Below are 13,518 nucleotides of genomic sequence, written 5' to 3' on the forward strand. Positions count from 1 at the left end.
GCGGGATGCGGGAATGCGGGGAGTGGGAATGCGGGGATGCGGGGATGTGGAAATTCGGGAATGCGCGGGCGGGGATGGTGGCTCCCACACCCGCGTCTGTCCCGCAGGAGTCGCAGTCGCTGCCCTGGAATTCCCGTGAGGAGGATGCGGCTCAGCCGGGCAGGCGGGCACGGAGCGGGAAGGGCCTGGAGGTACCGGAGCTACCCGGGAACCGGGATGGGATGGGATGGGATGGGATGGGATGGGATGGGATGGGATGGGATGGGATGGGATGGGATGGGATGGGATGGCCGCTCCCTCTCTCCGGGTGACACCGCGCTTGCTCCCGCAGGGCAGAGCCAGGAGGGAGAGCCCGGAGCCGGCCCAGCCCGTGGGACACCCCGGGCACCTCCCGCTGCTGTGACAGGTGACAACGGAGCCCTGGCAGGATCCCGGGCCCGGCGGGGAACCCCCGGCAGCCCCCACGGGGCCTTGTAGGAGTCACCGAGCACCTGAGAGCGCAGCGGGAGCGCTGCCGGAGCCTGGGAATGCTGCTGGACACTGGGAGCAGCTCCAGGCCAGCTCAGCCGCCTGCTCCCTGCTCTGAGCTGAGCCCCCCGCCCTTCCCACCCCCTAAAATGCTTCTGGGGCAGCTGCCCCTGCTTTGCCAAGCCCCAAATAAAGCCGGCACACCGGAGGGAGTGGATGCGTTTGGGGGGACACACAGGGTGGGCACACCGGAGGGAGCGGATGCGTTTGGGGGGACACACAGGGTGGGCACACCGGAGGGAGCGGATGCGTTTGGGGGGACACACAGGGTGGGCACACCGGAGGGAGCGGATGCGTTTGGGGGGACACGCAGGGTGGTGACCCCCGACAGAGCCACGCTGGGCTGGGCTGGGTGGGAATGTGGGGACACCGGGGCCCGGGGGTCTGAGCCAACCCCTGGGGTGTCTGCACAGGGGGAGTGCAGGGGGACCCTCCAGCGGTGCTGACCCTGGGGGTCCCTCGGGAATGTCCGTTCAAGGGTATGAGAGGTCCCCCAGAACAGTTGATCACGGGGGTGAGCAGCTCCCCCAGGAATGGTGGTCCCAGAGGAGCGATGCCAGCCCTGGGGGTCCCCCAGGGCTCCCAGTTCAGGGGAATGGCGGATCCTCAAGAATGTTGGATCGCAAAGATGGGGAGATCCCCCAGGAATGGTGGTCCCAGAGAAGGTGGGGCTGGTCCTGGCGGTCCCGCAGGGCTCCCCGTTCAAGGCCGGGGATTGTCCCGGGGTGTCCGGGGGTCCGGCCGTGGTGGCCTCGGGCATCTGGCCCCGCCCCCAGGTCTGGCCCCGCCCCCTCCATGGCCCCGCCCCTTATCGTGGCCCCGCCTCCTCTGTGCCCCGCCTCCCCTGGCCCCGCCCCCGCGCGCCCGGCCCTTGATCCTCCCGGCCGCCAGGGGGCGCCGCTTCCCGCGCGGTGCCGCTCTGGCGGACGGCGCCCCCTGTGGGCCCGGTGGCGGCGCGGGCGCGGGGCCCGAGGCGGCGGTGGCGGCCGCGGCCATGTCCCGCCGGGGGCCCGCGCAGGTCAGGGCCCTCCCGGGCCACCGGGCACGGGCCGGGATTCGCCGCGGGACACGGGACGGGGCGGGCCGCAGCGGTGCTGGGTCGGGGGCGTGCCGGGGTCCCACGGGGGAAGTGGGACTGGGGGTCAGGGGGGTCCCTGAGGGTCCGGGGAGGGAGGTGGCATGGCGGGGTCCCCGGGGGTGACAGCTCGGGGGTCTCCGGGAGAGCCGGTTCTGGGGCATTGAGGGTCCCGCAGGGGAGGGGGGCTGGGGGTACCCCCGGGGGTGCTGGTTCTGGGAGTCCGGGGTGTCCCTGTGGATCCTGGCAGTGCATGGCATCTCAGGAGGGTGCGGTGCCCCAGGAGTGCCAGCTCGTGGGGACGGAGGGATCTCCCAGGGGAGCTGGTCCTGGGAGAGCTGGAACTGGGGAGCCCCCCTAAAGCTGCTGGTCCTGGGGGATTCCTCGCGGTGCCTGTTCAGGGGGTCTCCCCTTGGTCCTTGGGAAGGTGGGGATAGGGGCACACGGGGGTGGCAGCCGGGCTCTGGCACATCCCCGCGGGATTGGGGTCTGGGGGAATCCCTCGGGGCTGCCGGGGGTCCCGAGCGGGCCCCGTTCCCCGGGCACCTTTGGCCAGGGCCTGACCCCAATGCCCGCAGGTGTCGGGCAGCCTCCGGCGGAAGGCGGTGCCGCGCCGGGCCCCGTCGGAGCTGCAGGAGCTGCGGAGCCGCACGGAGCGCGCGGAGCGGCGGCTCCTGGCCTGCGAGAACCTGGTCGGGGAGCTGGGCAGCGGCCTGGGCGCCCTCAGCACCCTCCTGCAGGACTACGGGCAGCTGCAGCAGCGCCTGCTCAACCTGGAGAACCTCCTCAAGAACAGGAACTTCTGGATCCTGCGCCTGCCCCCCGGCTCTGCGGGGGAGATCCCCAAGGTAGCGGCGGCCGCGTCCCAGGGACCCCACAGAGCCGTGGAAGGGTTGGGGGCCGAGCTCCTGCACGTCCCCACCGTGGGGCTGGACGTGTCCCCAGCCAGCTGTGGTTCCAGGGCATCCCTGTGATTCCAGGTGCCGCTCACCTTCGATGATATCTCGGTGTATTTCAACGAGCTGGAGTGGGAGAGGCTGGAGCGCTGGCAGAAGGATCTGTACAGGGCCGTGATGAGGGGCAACTACGAGACCCTGGTGTCCCTGGGTAAGGCTGGGGGGCCTGGGGGCCATGGGTCATGGAGCAGCCTGGGGTTGGAAGGCTGTGAGGTGGTGAGGCCCTGGCACAGGTTGCCCACATCCGTGGAAGTGTCCAGGGCCAGGCTGGATGGGGCTTGGAGCAACCTGGGATAGTGGAAAGTGTCTCTGACTTCCACTAGAGGGAAATGTTCCAGCCAAAGCTTTTCCCTCGTGGGATTTAGTTCATGTTGTGCTGATTTAGATCCTCTCTGCCTCAGCTGCATCTGTGCTTGGGGGTGGATCTTGGGAACAAGGAAGAGTTTGGGTAGGGATAAGGTGTTTGTGTCTGTGCTGGGATAGGGACAGGGGGCACTGTTGGAATGTGCCAGGCTGAAGGCACAGCCAAATCCTAATCACCCCCATCCTCTGCCCCACACCCAGACTACGCCGTGTCCAAGCCCGATATCCTGTCCCGGATGGAGAGGGATGAAGAGCTCAGTGCCAAGGAGGGCCAGGAGTGCCCCTGGCCACAGACTGGGGACGCTCAGGAGGAGATGGACAGGGCAGGCCAGGCCCCGGGAGGTGAAACCCCCATGGAGGCTGCCCCAGGGAGGTGCCAGGAGGAGGTGGCTGCTCCTGGAGATCTCCCCTTGGTTAAGGAAGAGCTGCTCACTCCATGGACTAAAGCACCCTGGAGCACCGTGAACCCTCATCCCACGAGGAGTGGCTGCTCTTGGTCGGACGAATCCCGTGGAGAGAAGCCTGCAGGAGGGTCTGGAGCACTGGGAAAGGCCTCCTGTAAGACTGGGGGTTCCAGAGACATCCCTGCCAGCTGTGGAGGGACAGGGAATACGCTGGGAAGTAAGGAGCTGGGAGCTGAGGCGGGAGGAGGAGGCTGGAGCTGCTCTGCTTGTCCTGGGGGACACAGGAGTCTGGGGACCCTTGGGGCTTGGATTTAGAGTGGGAGGGCTGGGCAGGAAGGTGGGAGGTGCTGGAAAGGGACAGACAGGCCCAAACAGGGCTGGGAAGAGCTGGGATCAAGGCTTCTTTCCTGCAGGATTGAGGAGCTCTCCCATGGGAAAACTCACCTGGAGCCCAGGCGGGAGTTTGGGGGTTGGACTGCAGGAGAGGGAATGGGACACAGAGGGATTTGACTCCTTTGGGGTCCCTGTTCTGGGACTCGGAGCTCCTCTCCTGTGGATCCTGCCACGGGGCCCAGGAGGAGGCTCTGCCACCAGGGCTGGAGGTGTTTGTGTCTCTGCAGGGGCTGGGAGAGGGGACAGGGGTCACTCTGGGAATGTGGCAGGATCCCAAATCCTAACAAAGCCCCCGTTCTCTGCCCCGGGAGCAGACAGTGCCGAGCCCAGGCCCAGCAGCCGCGCCTGCGTCGAGAGGGATGAGGAGCCCTCATGGACACGGAGTGGGAACAGCCACAAAACCCCCCAGACACCCACTGGGGACAGCCAGGAGCGCCCCGAGACACAGGCTGGGAACAGCCCGAGGTCCCCACGGACACGGAGTGGGAACAGCCAGAAAAGCCCACAGACACAGACTGGGGACAGCCCAAAGTCCCCATGGACACGGAGTGGGAACAGTGAGAAAACCCCACAGATACAGACTGGGGACAGAAATAAAACCCCATGGACACGGAGTGGGAACAGCCACAAAACCCCAGAGATACCCACTGGGGACAGCCAGAACCCCCCACAGACACAGACTGGGGACAGCCCAAAGTCCTCATGGACACGGAGTGGGAACAGCCACAAAACCCCACAGATAGAGATTGGGGACAGCCAGGAACCCCATGAGACACAGACTGGGAACAGCCTGAGATCCCCACGGACACGGAGTGGGAGCAGCCAGAAAGCCCCACAGATACAGACTGAGGAAAGGCAGAAAACCCCACAAGTACAGACTGGGGACAGCCAGAACCCCCCACAGACACAGACTGGAGACAGCCCAGAGCTCTCATGGACACGGAGTGGGAACAGCCCAAAGTCCCCAAGGACACAGACTGGGAACAGCCCGACACCCCCATGGACACAGACTGCGAACAGCCCAAAGTGCCTGTGGGCACACACTGGGGACAGCCAGACACTGCCTCAGACACAGACTGGGGACAGTCAGAACCCCCTCCAGACAGGTGTCCCCAACAATCAGAAGCCCCCACGGACTCCAGAAGAGACAGAGCAGCAGGAAGAGGCTTCAAGAGAGGATCCCATGCCCATGGAAGCTGGCCCAGGTGAGTTCCAAGGGTAGCAGGGAGGATGTGCTTCCCCTTCCCCAGCTCTCCAGGGCTCTGGTGGCATCCAGGGCAGAGGGCATGGCCCTGGTGCTTGGAGAAGCATTGCCAGGGAGCATTGGGATGTTGTCACGGACAGTGGAAGAGAGTCTGGACACAGGAGTGCAGCCTGTGGAGATGGTGGGGTGAGGCTGCTCAGTGAGGTGATGGCATGTGGCATCTTGCTGTCCTTCCTCCCAGCCCTCCCCCTGCTTTTGGTCCATGTGTGGCTTCACTCCAGTTCCTCCTGACACCTCCCACCCTTTCCATGGAATTGCTGGGGTTGGAAAAGCCCTCTGAGATCTCTGGGTGCTGCTGTCCCCCAGCACTGCCAAGGCCCCACGTCCCACATCCATGTGGCTTTTAAATCCCTGCAGGAACAGGGGTTTCCAGGAGTTTTCCTGACAGCTGAGGCCCATCCTGGCTCTGGAGCCGCAGCTGTCTCCAGCTATTCCACACATTCCAGCAATCCCTGGTTCCTCACGCTGGAGCGGGGCCCTGGGAGGGCTCCACGGGTCTCTCAAATCCCTGTTCCCTGCAAACAGAACTCCCCATCCTGCTGATGAACGTGATGTCCCTGGGGGAGCAGCAGCTGGGGACACTGACAGAGGAGGACCTGGAGATGGAGGAGGACCCGGCAGAGCCTGACACTGGTGAGTCACCCCGTGCTGGGGACACGGGGCCTGCCAGGCGGGTGGGAAGCAGCTTCCAGAGCTGCTGGGCTTGAAACAGGGAGGGAAAATGAAGTTTCAGGGGCTCCTTTTATTTTTTTCCTGCAACATCTTGTGGGTTTAGAGGTGAGTCCCTTGTTGGTCCTGATGGCACCCATGGAGGGCCCAGCCTGGGAGCCCTCCAGGGATGGACCCTCCAAGGCCCTGAGCCACTGTGCCTTCCCTTTTGGGGAAGGAATTTTCCCAATATCCACCCTGAGCCTCCCCTGGCCCAACCTGAGGCCGTTCCCTCTCCTCCTGTCCCTGTTCCTGGGAGCAGAGCCCAAACCCCCAGCTGTCCCCTCCTGTCAGGAGCTGTGCAGAGCCACAAGGTCCCCCTGAGCCTCCTTTTCTCCAGGCTCAGCCCTTTCCAGCCCCCTCAGCCCCTCCTGGGGCTCCAGCCCCATCCCAGCTCTGTTCCCTTCCCTGGACACGCTGCAGCCCCTCAGTGTTTTCCTTTAGCAGCCCAGAGCTGCCCCCAGGACTGGAAGTGCCCCAGCAGTGCCAGCGCAGGGAGGGGCCCTGGTCCTGAGTCCCACTGGGGCTGGCACCAACGCGGTGTCCCTGTTGCAGAGGAAGCCTCCCCCGTGGAGGATGAAACGCCGAGCGAAGGGGCTTCCCCCGAGGACATCAAGGTGAAGGAAGAGGAGCCTGAGCTGCTGCCAGAGGAATCCACACCCTCTCCCAGCTCAGAGATGCAGAAGTGTCCCAAGAACGAGCTGGCGAAAGCCAAGAGCAAGAAGAAGCCGAACCGGTGCGAGACCAGCAACCTCCTGATGGGGAACTGCCGGCGCGGGTACGTGCGGGAGTGGTGCCACCCCTGCACCGAGTGCGGGAAGCGCTTCCGCCTCAAGATCAACCTCATCATCCACCAGCGCAGCCACGCCAAGGAGGGCCCCTACGAGTGCCCCGTCTGCGAGATCGGCTTCAGCAACAAGCGGCACCTGGACCTGCACCACAGCATCCACGTCAAGGACAGAGCCTTCGGGGCCAAGGTGTGGGGCAACGTGCACCCCGAGCTGCGCATCCGCCCGCGCCGGCACCTGTGCGGCGGCACCGCCCACGGCAGGGCCTGGCCGGGCCAGCCCAAGAGGGAGCCGGACGCAGAGGGCGCGCCCGGCCCCGGGGCGCCGCGGCCGCCCGACTCCAGGCTGAAGTGCCCCTACTGCAAGAAGTTCCTGTCCTGCTCCGTGTCGCTGCAGCGGCACCTCCAGACGCACGCGCGGGAACGGCCCTACTTGTGCAGCGCCTGCAACAAGTGCTTCACCCGCAGCACCCACCTCCTGCGCCACAAGAAGATCCACGAGCGCGCCCTGGCCGCGCTCCAGGGGGAGGGCCCGGCCCCGGCCCTGCAGCGCGGCGCTCCCGAGGCCCAGAGCGGCCTCTCCCAGGGGAACGGGAGGCTGGAGGCGGTCACAGCCAGCCTGCCCCACGAGCTGCAGCCGGGAGCGACAGCGCTGGGGCTCCCAGGCAAAGGCTGCCTGCTCCCTGACTGCATCAGGAAGGCCGTGCAGCCCGTGGTGCAGCTGGGGTCGAGGGCAGTGGCTTCGGGGGTGACAGAGAAATGACCCTGGGACAGATGTGAACTGTGCGTGTCCCTGGAGAAAAGCTGTGAGTTTGTTGGGATCTGATGGGATTTGGAATTTGCTGCGTTTTAGGAGCTTCCTGGGTTGTACAAAGAATGGGAAGCTTGGAGACCACAACAGGGAGCAAATTGCAGAAGCCTCCAGTGATCCATCACGCTTCACTAATCCACTGACCTGTTCCTGCTGGCTGATGCTTGGAATTTTCCCAAGCTGACATTCCTGGGAGATGAGCAGGTGAATCCTGGTCAAACAGGAGCAGAGCTTTCACATTCCTTGATGCTGGAGCTGACCCCTTGCACTCGGGAACACAACTGAAGCGGGCAGGGAGAGGGAATGGAGCATTCCCAAGCAGCCCTGTGCTCCATGGACCAAGCTTCCTGAGGCACCAGATGGAGAGTGACATCTTGGAGACCCCACTGTGTCCTGGCTCTGGCGAGGAGATCAGCCAACGCCCCCTCCAGCAGGCTGGGAACGCTGGAGCTTTGCACTGGAAGATCCACAGGACAAACCAAACCCCAATGTTCTGGCCTGGCATGTTCCGGGGATCCCGGCAGGTCCATCAGGGAGGCCACAGGCACCCTCAGGACCATCCTGCAGGGGTGCAGAGTGATTCTAGCAATACCTGACGGGTCAGCCAGCCCCTGCTGCAGCAGCACCCCCGTGGATCCGCCTGCACAGAGCAGCCCCTCGGCTCTGGAGGGAACTCCCGCTCTCCCAACCGCAGCTCATCCCCTCTTGCCCAAATCCCATCCTGGTGAATCCTGTGGGAGAAGTTGTGCAGCTACCTCAGTCAGGGAGAGGGGACGTGCCCGGAGGCAGCGCTGGAGCCAGGCCTGGCGCTGCTCCGGTGTCTGTGAGCAGAGCCCACGCGCATCCACCCCACACGGACCCAGGGAGCAGCTGCTGGGACTCCTGCAGTCAGTTTTCCAGGTTTTTTTGGTTTCTTTGCGCTGTTTGATGTAGTCATTTGACATCCTGTGTCTCTGTCCCTCTCTGAGCAGTGAGCACTGGCAGGCTTTTCCTGCCTTTCATTCCGAGGCACTCCCGGGGTGGGATGGTGCTGCTGCTGCTGTGGGAAGCTTTGGGAGCTGAGGGGACACCTGTGCCACATCCAGGTGTGATCCTCGGCCACCTCCTGCTCCGTGGGACAGACAGCAGCCTCCAGCTGCTCCACAGGAATACAGTGACATCCCACTGCTGCTCTGGGCTGCTGTCTCACAATTCCTGCCCCTGGGATTGCGGTGTGGAGCATTCCCAGGCTGCAGCAGGAGCCAGGAGGGGGCCAGTGGCTGGCACAGGGGGTTGATGCCTTGTGCACGTGGGCCCATGGATGCAGCAGTCAGCCAGTGGCTGGTTCTCCCTGTTATCCCTGCCCAGGCAGAGATCCCAGTGCTCCCCAGTTCATCCCAGGGCCATGGCTGAGCTGTGTGCCGGTGTTGCCCGTGGGTGAATCCCCCCAGGCCAGCAGCAGGGCCAGCAGCCCCAGCCTGGCATTGCTAATTCTGCTGTGACCGGGAGCAGCATTTCCTGCGACATTCCCGATCCCTGTCTCAGGCTGTGGAATCAATAAAGTATTTGTGTCTATGTCTGGCTGCTTTGGGGGCTGTGCTGGTGCCTGTGGGCACAGAAGGGGGAGCAGCCAGGACAGCTCTCAGTGGGAGGGTTTGGGGAGTCACCTCGAGCAGCTGCAGAGCCCCCAGGCCACTGGGAGAGTTGTGGAATCCCAGGCAGGATGGATGAGCAGCCGGGGGAGTGGGGAAGGGCAGGGGATGGGGTGGCCCTTGGGTGGGATGTGTGAGTCCCACGGTGCCCTACCGAGAATCCTGTGGGGGATTCCTGTGGAACTGCTCCACATTCCCATCATATATCCCCAGCAGGTAGCTCTGCATTCCTCCCCTGACGGCCCCGTCCCTGTTGCATCAGGGATGTCACCCCCACCCCCCAGAGCACAACAGGAGACCAGGTCAGCTCATTTTATCTGATTCTCTTCGGCTGGTCCTGCCACCCAGCCCCCACAGCCTTCTCGGGGCTATCAGCTGCCCCCAGGCCACTGGCCACTCCCTACGATGTTCAAACAACCCGGGATCCGGGATGTGACCGGGGCGCTGCTCTGCTGAGTCCCCGGGGCAGCGGCACCGCCCGGCCCGGCTCCAGCCGCCGCCCCTCCTCTGCCGCCCGTGGCCGGCCCCATCCCACCGCGGGCCCTTCCCCTCCGAGCAGGCAGCGGCTCCCTGCTCCTCCCGAGCCCCAGGCGCTGCCACGAGTCCCGGCTGCGCGGCGCATCCCGCGCCGAAGAACCGCTGTCCTTCCCTTCCCGCAGGCTACCGATCGTCCTGGCCCAGAGCCTCCAGCTCCGGCTCGTGTCCCGGCAAGCTGCCGGCCGGCGAGGTGGCCACGGCGTGCACCTTCTGGTGGTGGTTGAGCGACTGCCGGTGCCGGAAGCTCTTGGTGCAGCCGTGGCACTGGAAGGGCCGCTGCTGGGTGTGCCGGCGCTGGTGCTCCTCCAGCGACGCTTTCTGCGGGAAGCTCTCGGCGCACTCGATGCAGCGGTAGAGCCGCTCGCCGGGGGCGCCGGCCCGCGCCGGCCGGCCCGGCCAGGCGCCGCGGAGCTGCGGCCCGTGGATGCGCTGGTGCTTCTGCAGGTGGTGCTTCTGCACGAAGCCCTTGCCGCAGGCGGGGCAGCGGTACGGCCGCTCGCCCGTGTGGATGCGGTAGTGCTTGTTGAGGTTGGACTTCTCGTTGAAGCTCTTGCCGCAGGCGGGGCACTGGAAGGGCCGCTCGCCCGTGTGCAGGCGCTGGTGCCGCAGCAGCGCGGCGTGGTGCGCCAGGCTCTTCCCGCAGGATGTGCAGATGAAGGAGCCGCTGCCCTTCCTGGCCCGGCTCTGCTGCCGCGCCAGCAGGTTCCGCGTCAGCCGCGCGCTCTTCCAGCCCGGCGGCAGCGCCCGGGGATCGTCCTGGGGGCTCTGCTGCTCCCAGCCGGGCGAGGCCACCTCGGCCGCGGGGTCTTCTCCCAGCGCCATTCCCTGGGCGAGGGCGAACGGCTGCTCCGTGCCCGCGCCCAGCGCGTGCTCCGCGGGGAAGGGCAGGCCCGGCGCAGGGTGAGCCTCCACCGGCACCACCACCGGCTTGAACTCCCCCAGGCAGAATTCCCCCAGGCCCGCCCCGGCCGCCTTGGGCCCCGCCGCGCCGTGGCTGTCCCAGGAAACCGGCTGCTCCTGGCCGAGGGGAACCTCCTCGTCCAGCCTGACCGCGGGCACCACCGGCAGCGCCAGGAGCTCGGCGCCGGCCTCCTGCGGCTGCTGCTCCTCCGTCTTGATCACGATCATCTCACCTGGGGAGAGACCGCAGTTCATTCCCGGGAAGGGAAACGCTCCCGTGCCGGCAGCTCCGGAGCGGGAGCAGAGGGGAGAGGACCTGGCAAAGAAGCAAAGGGAGCAGGAAGGGATTCCCAGGAGGAGATGAGGGGAAGGGGTTTGTCTGAGCAGCTTGTTGGACCTCAGGGACACCACGGAATTAGTGAGGTTTGCAAAGCTCTCCAAGATCATCCAAGCACTGCCAAGGCCATCACTGACCCGTGTCCCCAAGTGCCACATCCGCACAGCTTTTAAATCCTTCCAGGAATGGAGACCTCACCACTGCCTTGGGCGTGCTGGACTCAATGGACACTATGGACTGACAATCCAATCCCCACAAAAAAACCAAACCAGAGGGAATGTGAAGGCAAAGCTGAGGTGCAGAGTCCTCCATCCTGGAAAGAACCTCATCAGGAATGGCAGAGTTTAGGTGGGTGAATCCAGGGAAAAGGATCAAAGCAAAGCCTCCCCGAAGCAGGAGGGAGCATCCACCCACAGGTACCCAGCTCCAGAGCCGCCCTCACCGAGCTTTGCCCCAGGTTTTCCCGTTTTCCATCCTTAAAAACTCTGCCCAGTCTGGGCAGGTTGTCAGAGCCCATCCTCAGCCCCCCTCGCTGTCACTCACTGTCACCAAGCTGTCCTGGCACTGCTTCCTTCTCCGGCAGCCCGGGGCTCCCTGGATCCTCCCTGTCCTCGGCTGGTGGCAGCAGTTCTGGTTTGGAACCAGCATCCTGGGGCCCTGGGAAGAAGGGAGCAATGGGATGAACTGCTGGCAGCAGGGACCAGCCAAAGCAGGCTCCTGGAATTCCAGGACAGCTGATCACACAGGACACTGGCAGCCAAACCACACGTGATTTTTGCTTGTCCCAGGAAGTGCCTGATGGACACTCAAACCCTGAAATTTCAGCTCAAAATGAGTGAGTACTAAAATGCAGGACTCTGCAGCAAATCCCTGCAGGGTGATCCATGTACAGTCCATATCCCAAGACACAACAGTGCAGGAACTCCAGCTGCAGGACGTGTCACCTGGCATCCCCCCATGTTCCACGTGGGGAGGGTTTGGAAGCTGGATCAGCCCAGGGATGATGATGCTTGTGACATGATCTGAGTGATCCTCACCGAGAGGGACGACGGCCTCACAATTCCCCTTCCTGGCGATCCCGTGGAGCTCCCGGCTGTCCCCGCTCCCCAGCTCCTGCTCCGGCAGAGCGGCCGCCTCCCCCTCGCCCGCCGCCGGCACCTGGAAATACAGGAGGCTCCACCTGGGGGTCCCTCTGAGACCCTCCCCAAGCCCCAGGAGATCCCGGGGTGTTCAGAGCCCTGAGGGACAGAGTCATGTCACGGGGGACATTCCCAGACGTCCCAGCGAGGCTCAGCTGTTCCTCCCCAGAGCAGGGACAGATTCCCAGGATCCATCCCGGCCGCCAGGTGAGCAGTGGCCCCTCAGGTGGGAGCAGGACAGGTGGCACCATCCCATGTCACCCCAGCAGGGCCCAACACGGCTGAAACTCTTGGGGCAGGCATTCTGCTCCCCCTCTTCCCTGGGGACAGGGACAAGCACCAGAGGAGCCGTGTCCAACCGGCTCTGTGCAGCTCCTGAGAGCCAACAGCACATCCCATGGCCACACGGTCACCTCGGGCACCTTCCCATTGCTCTGGGCACATCTCTGTCACCTGTGGCCTGTCCCTGTCACCCTGGGCACACCCCTGTGAGCTGGAACACATCCCTGACCAACTCTGGCACATTCCCATTAGCTGGGGCTTGTCCCCGTTTGTCACCGCTGGCATATCCCTGTTCCCTGGGACTCATCCTCATTGCCATGGGCCCATCGCTGTCACTGTGGGCTCATCCCCGTTACCGGAGCCTGTCCCTGTCACCGCTGGCACGTCCCCGTCCCCACTCCTCGGAGCTTGTCCCGGTCACCGTGGGCTCAGCCCGATCCCCATTCCCCGGCCCCTTTTCTCATTCCCTGGGACTGGTCCCCGTTCCCGGGGTCGCATCCCCGTCCCCCGGGCCCATCCCGGTCCCGGTTCCCTGGGTCCCGACCCCGTCGCGGTTACCTGTGCCCGCTCCCGGGCGCTGTCGCTGCCGGTGCCGGTGCCGGTGCGGTTCCCCCCGCAGCGGCAGCGGCGGAGCTGGCGCTGGATGCGGCGGAGGCGGCGGGAGTTGTCCCTGAGGAGCGCGGCCAGGCGGGCCCCGCCGGCCCGCACCGTGCGCTCCAGCCCCGCCACGCGCCGCTCCAGCCGCTCCAGCCGCCGCTCCGCCGCCTCCACGCTCCGCTCCAGCCGCCGCTCCGCCGCCGCCGCCGCCCGCAGCGACAGCCCCGCCGGGGCCGCCCCGCCGGGGCCCGCGCCGGGATCGGGGCCCGCGCCCTGCCAGGCCTCGGGCGCCCACTCGGGGTCCTGCTGCGGGGGGAAGAGGGCGGTGAGGGGCGGCCGGGCCCGGGGTCCCGCCGGGGGCGCGGCACTGCCGGTGCCGGGGGGTCCCGCCGGTACCTGCGCGCCGCCCCACCGGGCCATGGCCGCCCTCAGCGCCGCCGCCGCGGCGCCCCCTGCCGGCCCCGCGCCGCCCGCGCCGCCCCGCCCGCGGCCGCCGCACCGAGACCCCGGCACGGGCCGGCCACATCCCGTCTGCAGCCCCATCCCATCCCGTCTGCAGCCCGGCCATATCCCGTCTGCAGCCCCATCCCCATCCCATCGCCATTTCATCCCCATCCCCATCCCATCCCCATCCCATCCCCATCCCATCCCCATCCCATCCCCATCCCCATCCCATCCCCATCCCCATCCCCATCCCCATCCCCATCCCCATCCCCATCCCCATCCCCATCCCCATCCCCATCCCAGAATAGGTCAGGTTGGACACAGTGGCTCATCTGGTCTCACCTCCCTGCTCAGTCAGGGTT

General features: G+C 65.7%; 2 protein-coding genes across 3 annotated transcripts; one reads left to right on the top strand and one right to left on the bottom strand.

Moving 5' to 3' along the window:
* The first annotated feature begins 1,411 nt into the window (after nt 1–1,411).
* Nucleotides 1,412–8,843, top strand: LOC134561068 (ras-responsive element-binding protein 1-like). Of its 2 annotated transcripts, none has more exons than XM_063417692.1 (7): nt 1,412–1,546; nt 2,182–2,451; nt 2,584–2,710; nt 3,124–3,543; nt 4,034–4,924; nt 5,509–5,616; nt 6,247–8,843. In XM_063417692.1, the coding sequence occupies exons 1-7, from the start codon at nt 1,523–1,525 to the stop codon at nt 7,239–7,241; spliced, it is 2,835 nt and encodes a 944-aa protein (XP_063273762.1). In that variant the 5' UTR covers nt 1,412–1,522; the 3' UTR covers nt 7,242–8,843. The 2 variants fall into 2 exon arrangements, with proteins under 2 accessions (XP_063273762.1, XP_063273771.1); XM_063417701.1 differs by having other exon boundaries at nt 3,124–3,480.
* LOC134561136 (zinc finger protein 316-like) lies at nt 8,422–13,255 on the bottom strand. Its single transcript, XM_063417836.1, has 5 exons — nt 13,109–13,255; nt 12,674–13,018; nt 11,732–11,852; nt 11,238–11,351; nt 8,422–10,590 (listed from the first exon to the last, which is right to left on the bottom strand). The coding sequence occupies exons 1-5, from the start codon at nt 13,253–13,255 to the stop codon at nt 9,581–9,583; spliced, it is 1,737 nt and encodes a 578-aa protein (XP_063273906.1). The 3' UTR covers nt 8,422–9,580.
* Between the last annotated feature and the right edge of the window lie 263 nt (nt 13,256–13,518).

The sequence above is a fragment of the Prinia subflava genome, chromosome 1 (genome assembly GCF_021018805.1).
Source record: "Prinia subflava isolate CZ2003 ecotype Zambia chromosome 1, Cam_Psub_1.2, whole genome shotgun sequence".
Lineage (NCBI taxonomy): Eukaryota > Metazoa > Chordata > Aves > Passeriformes > Cisticolidae > Prinia > Prinia subflava.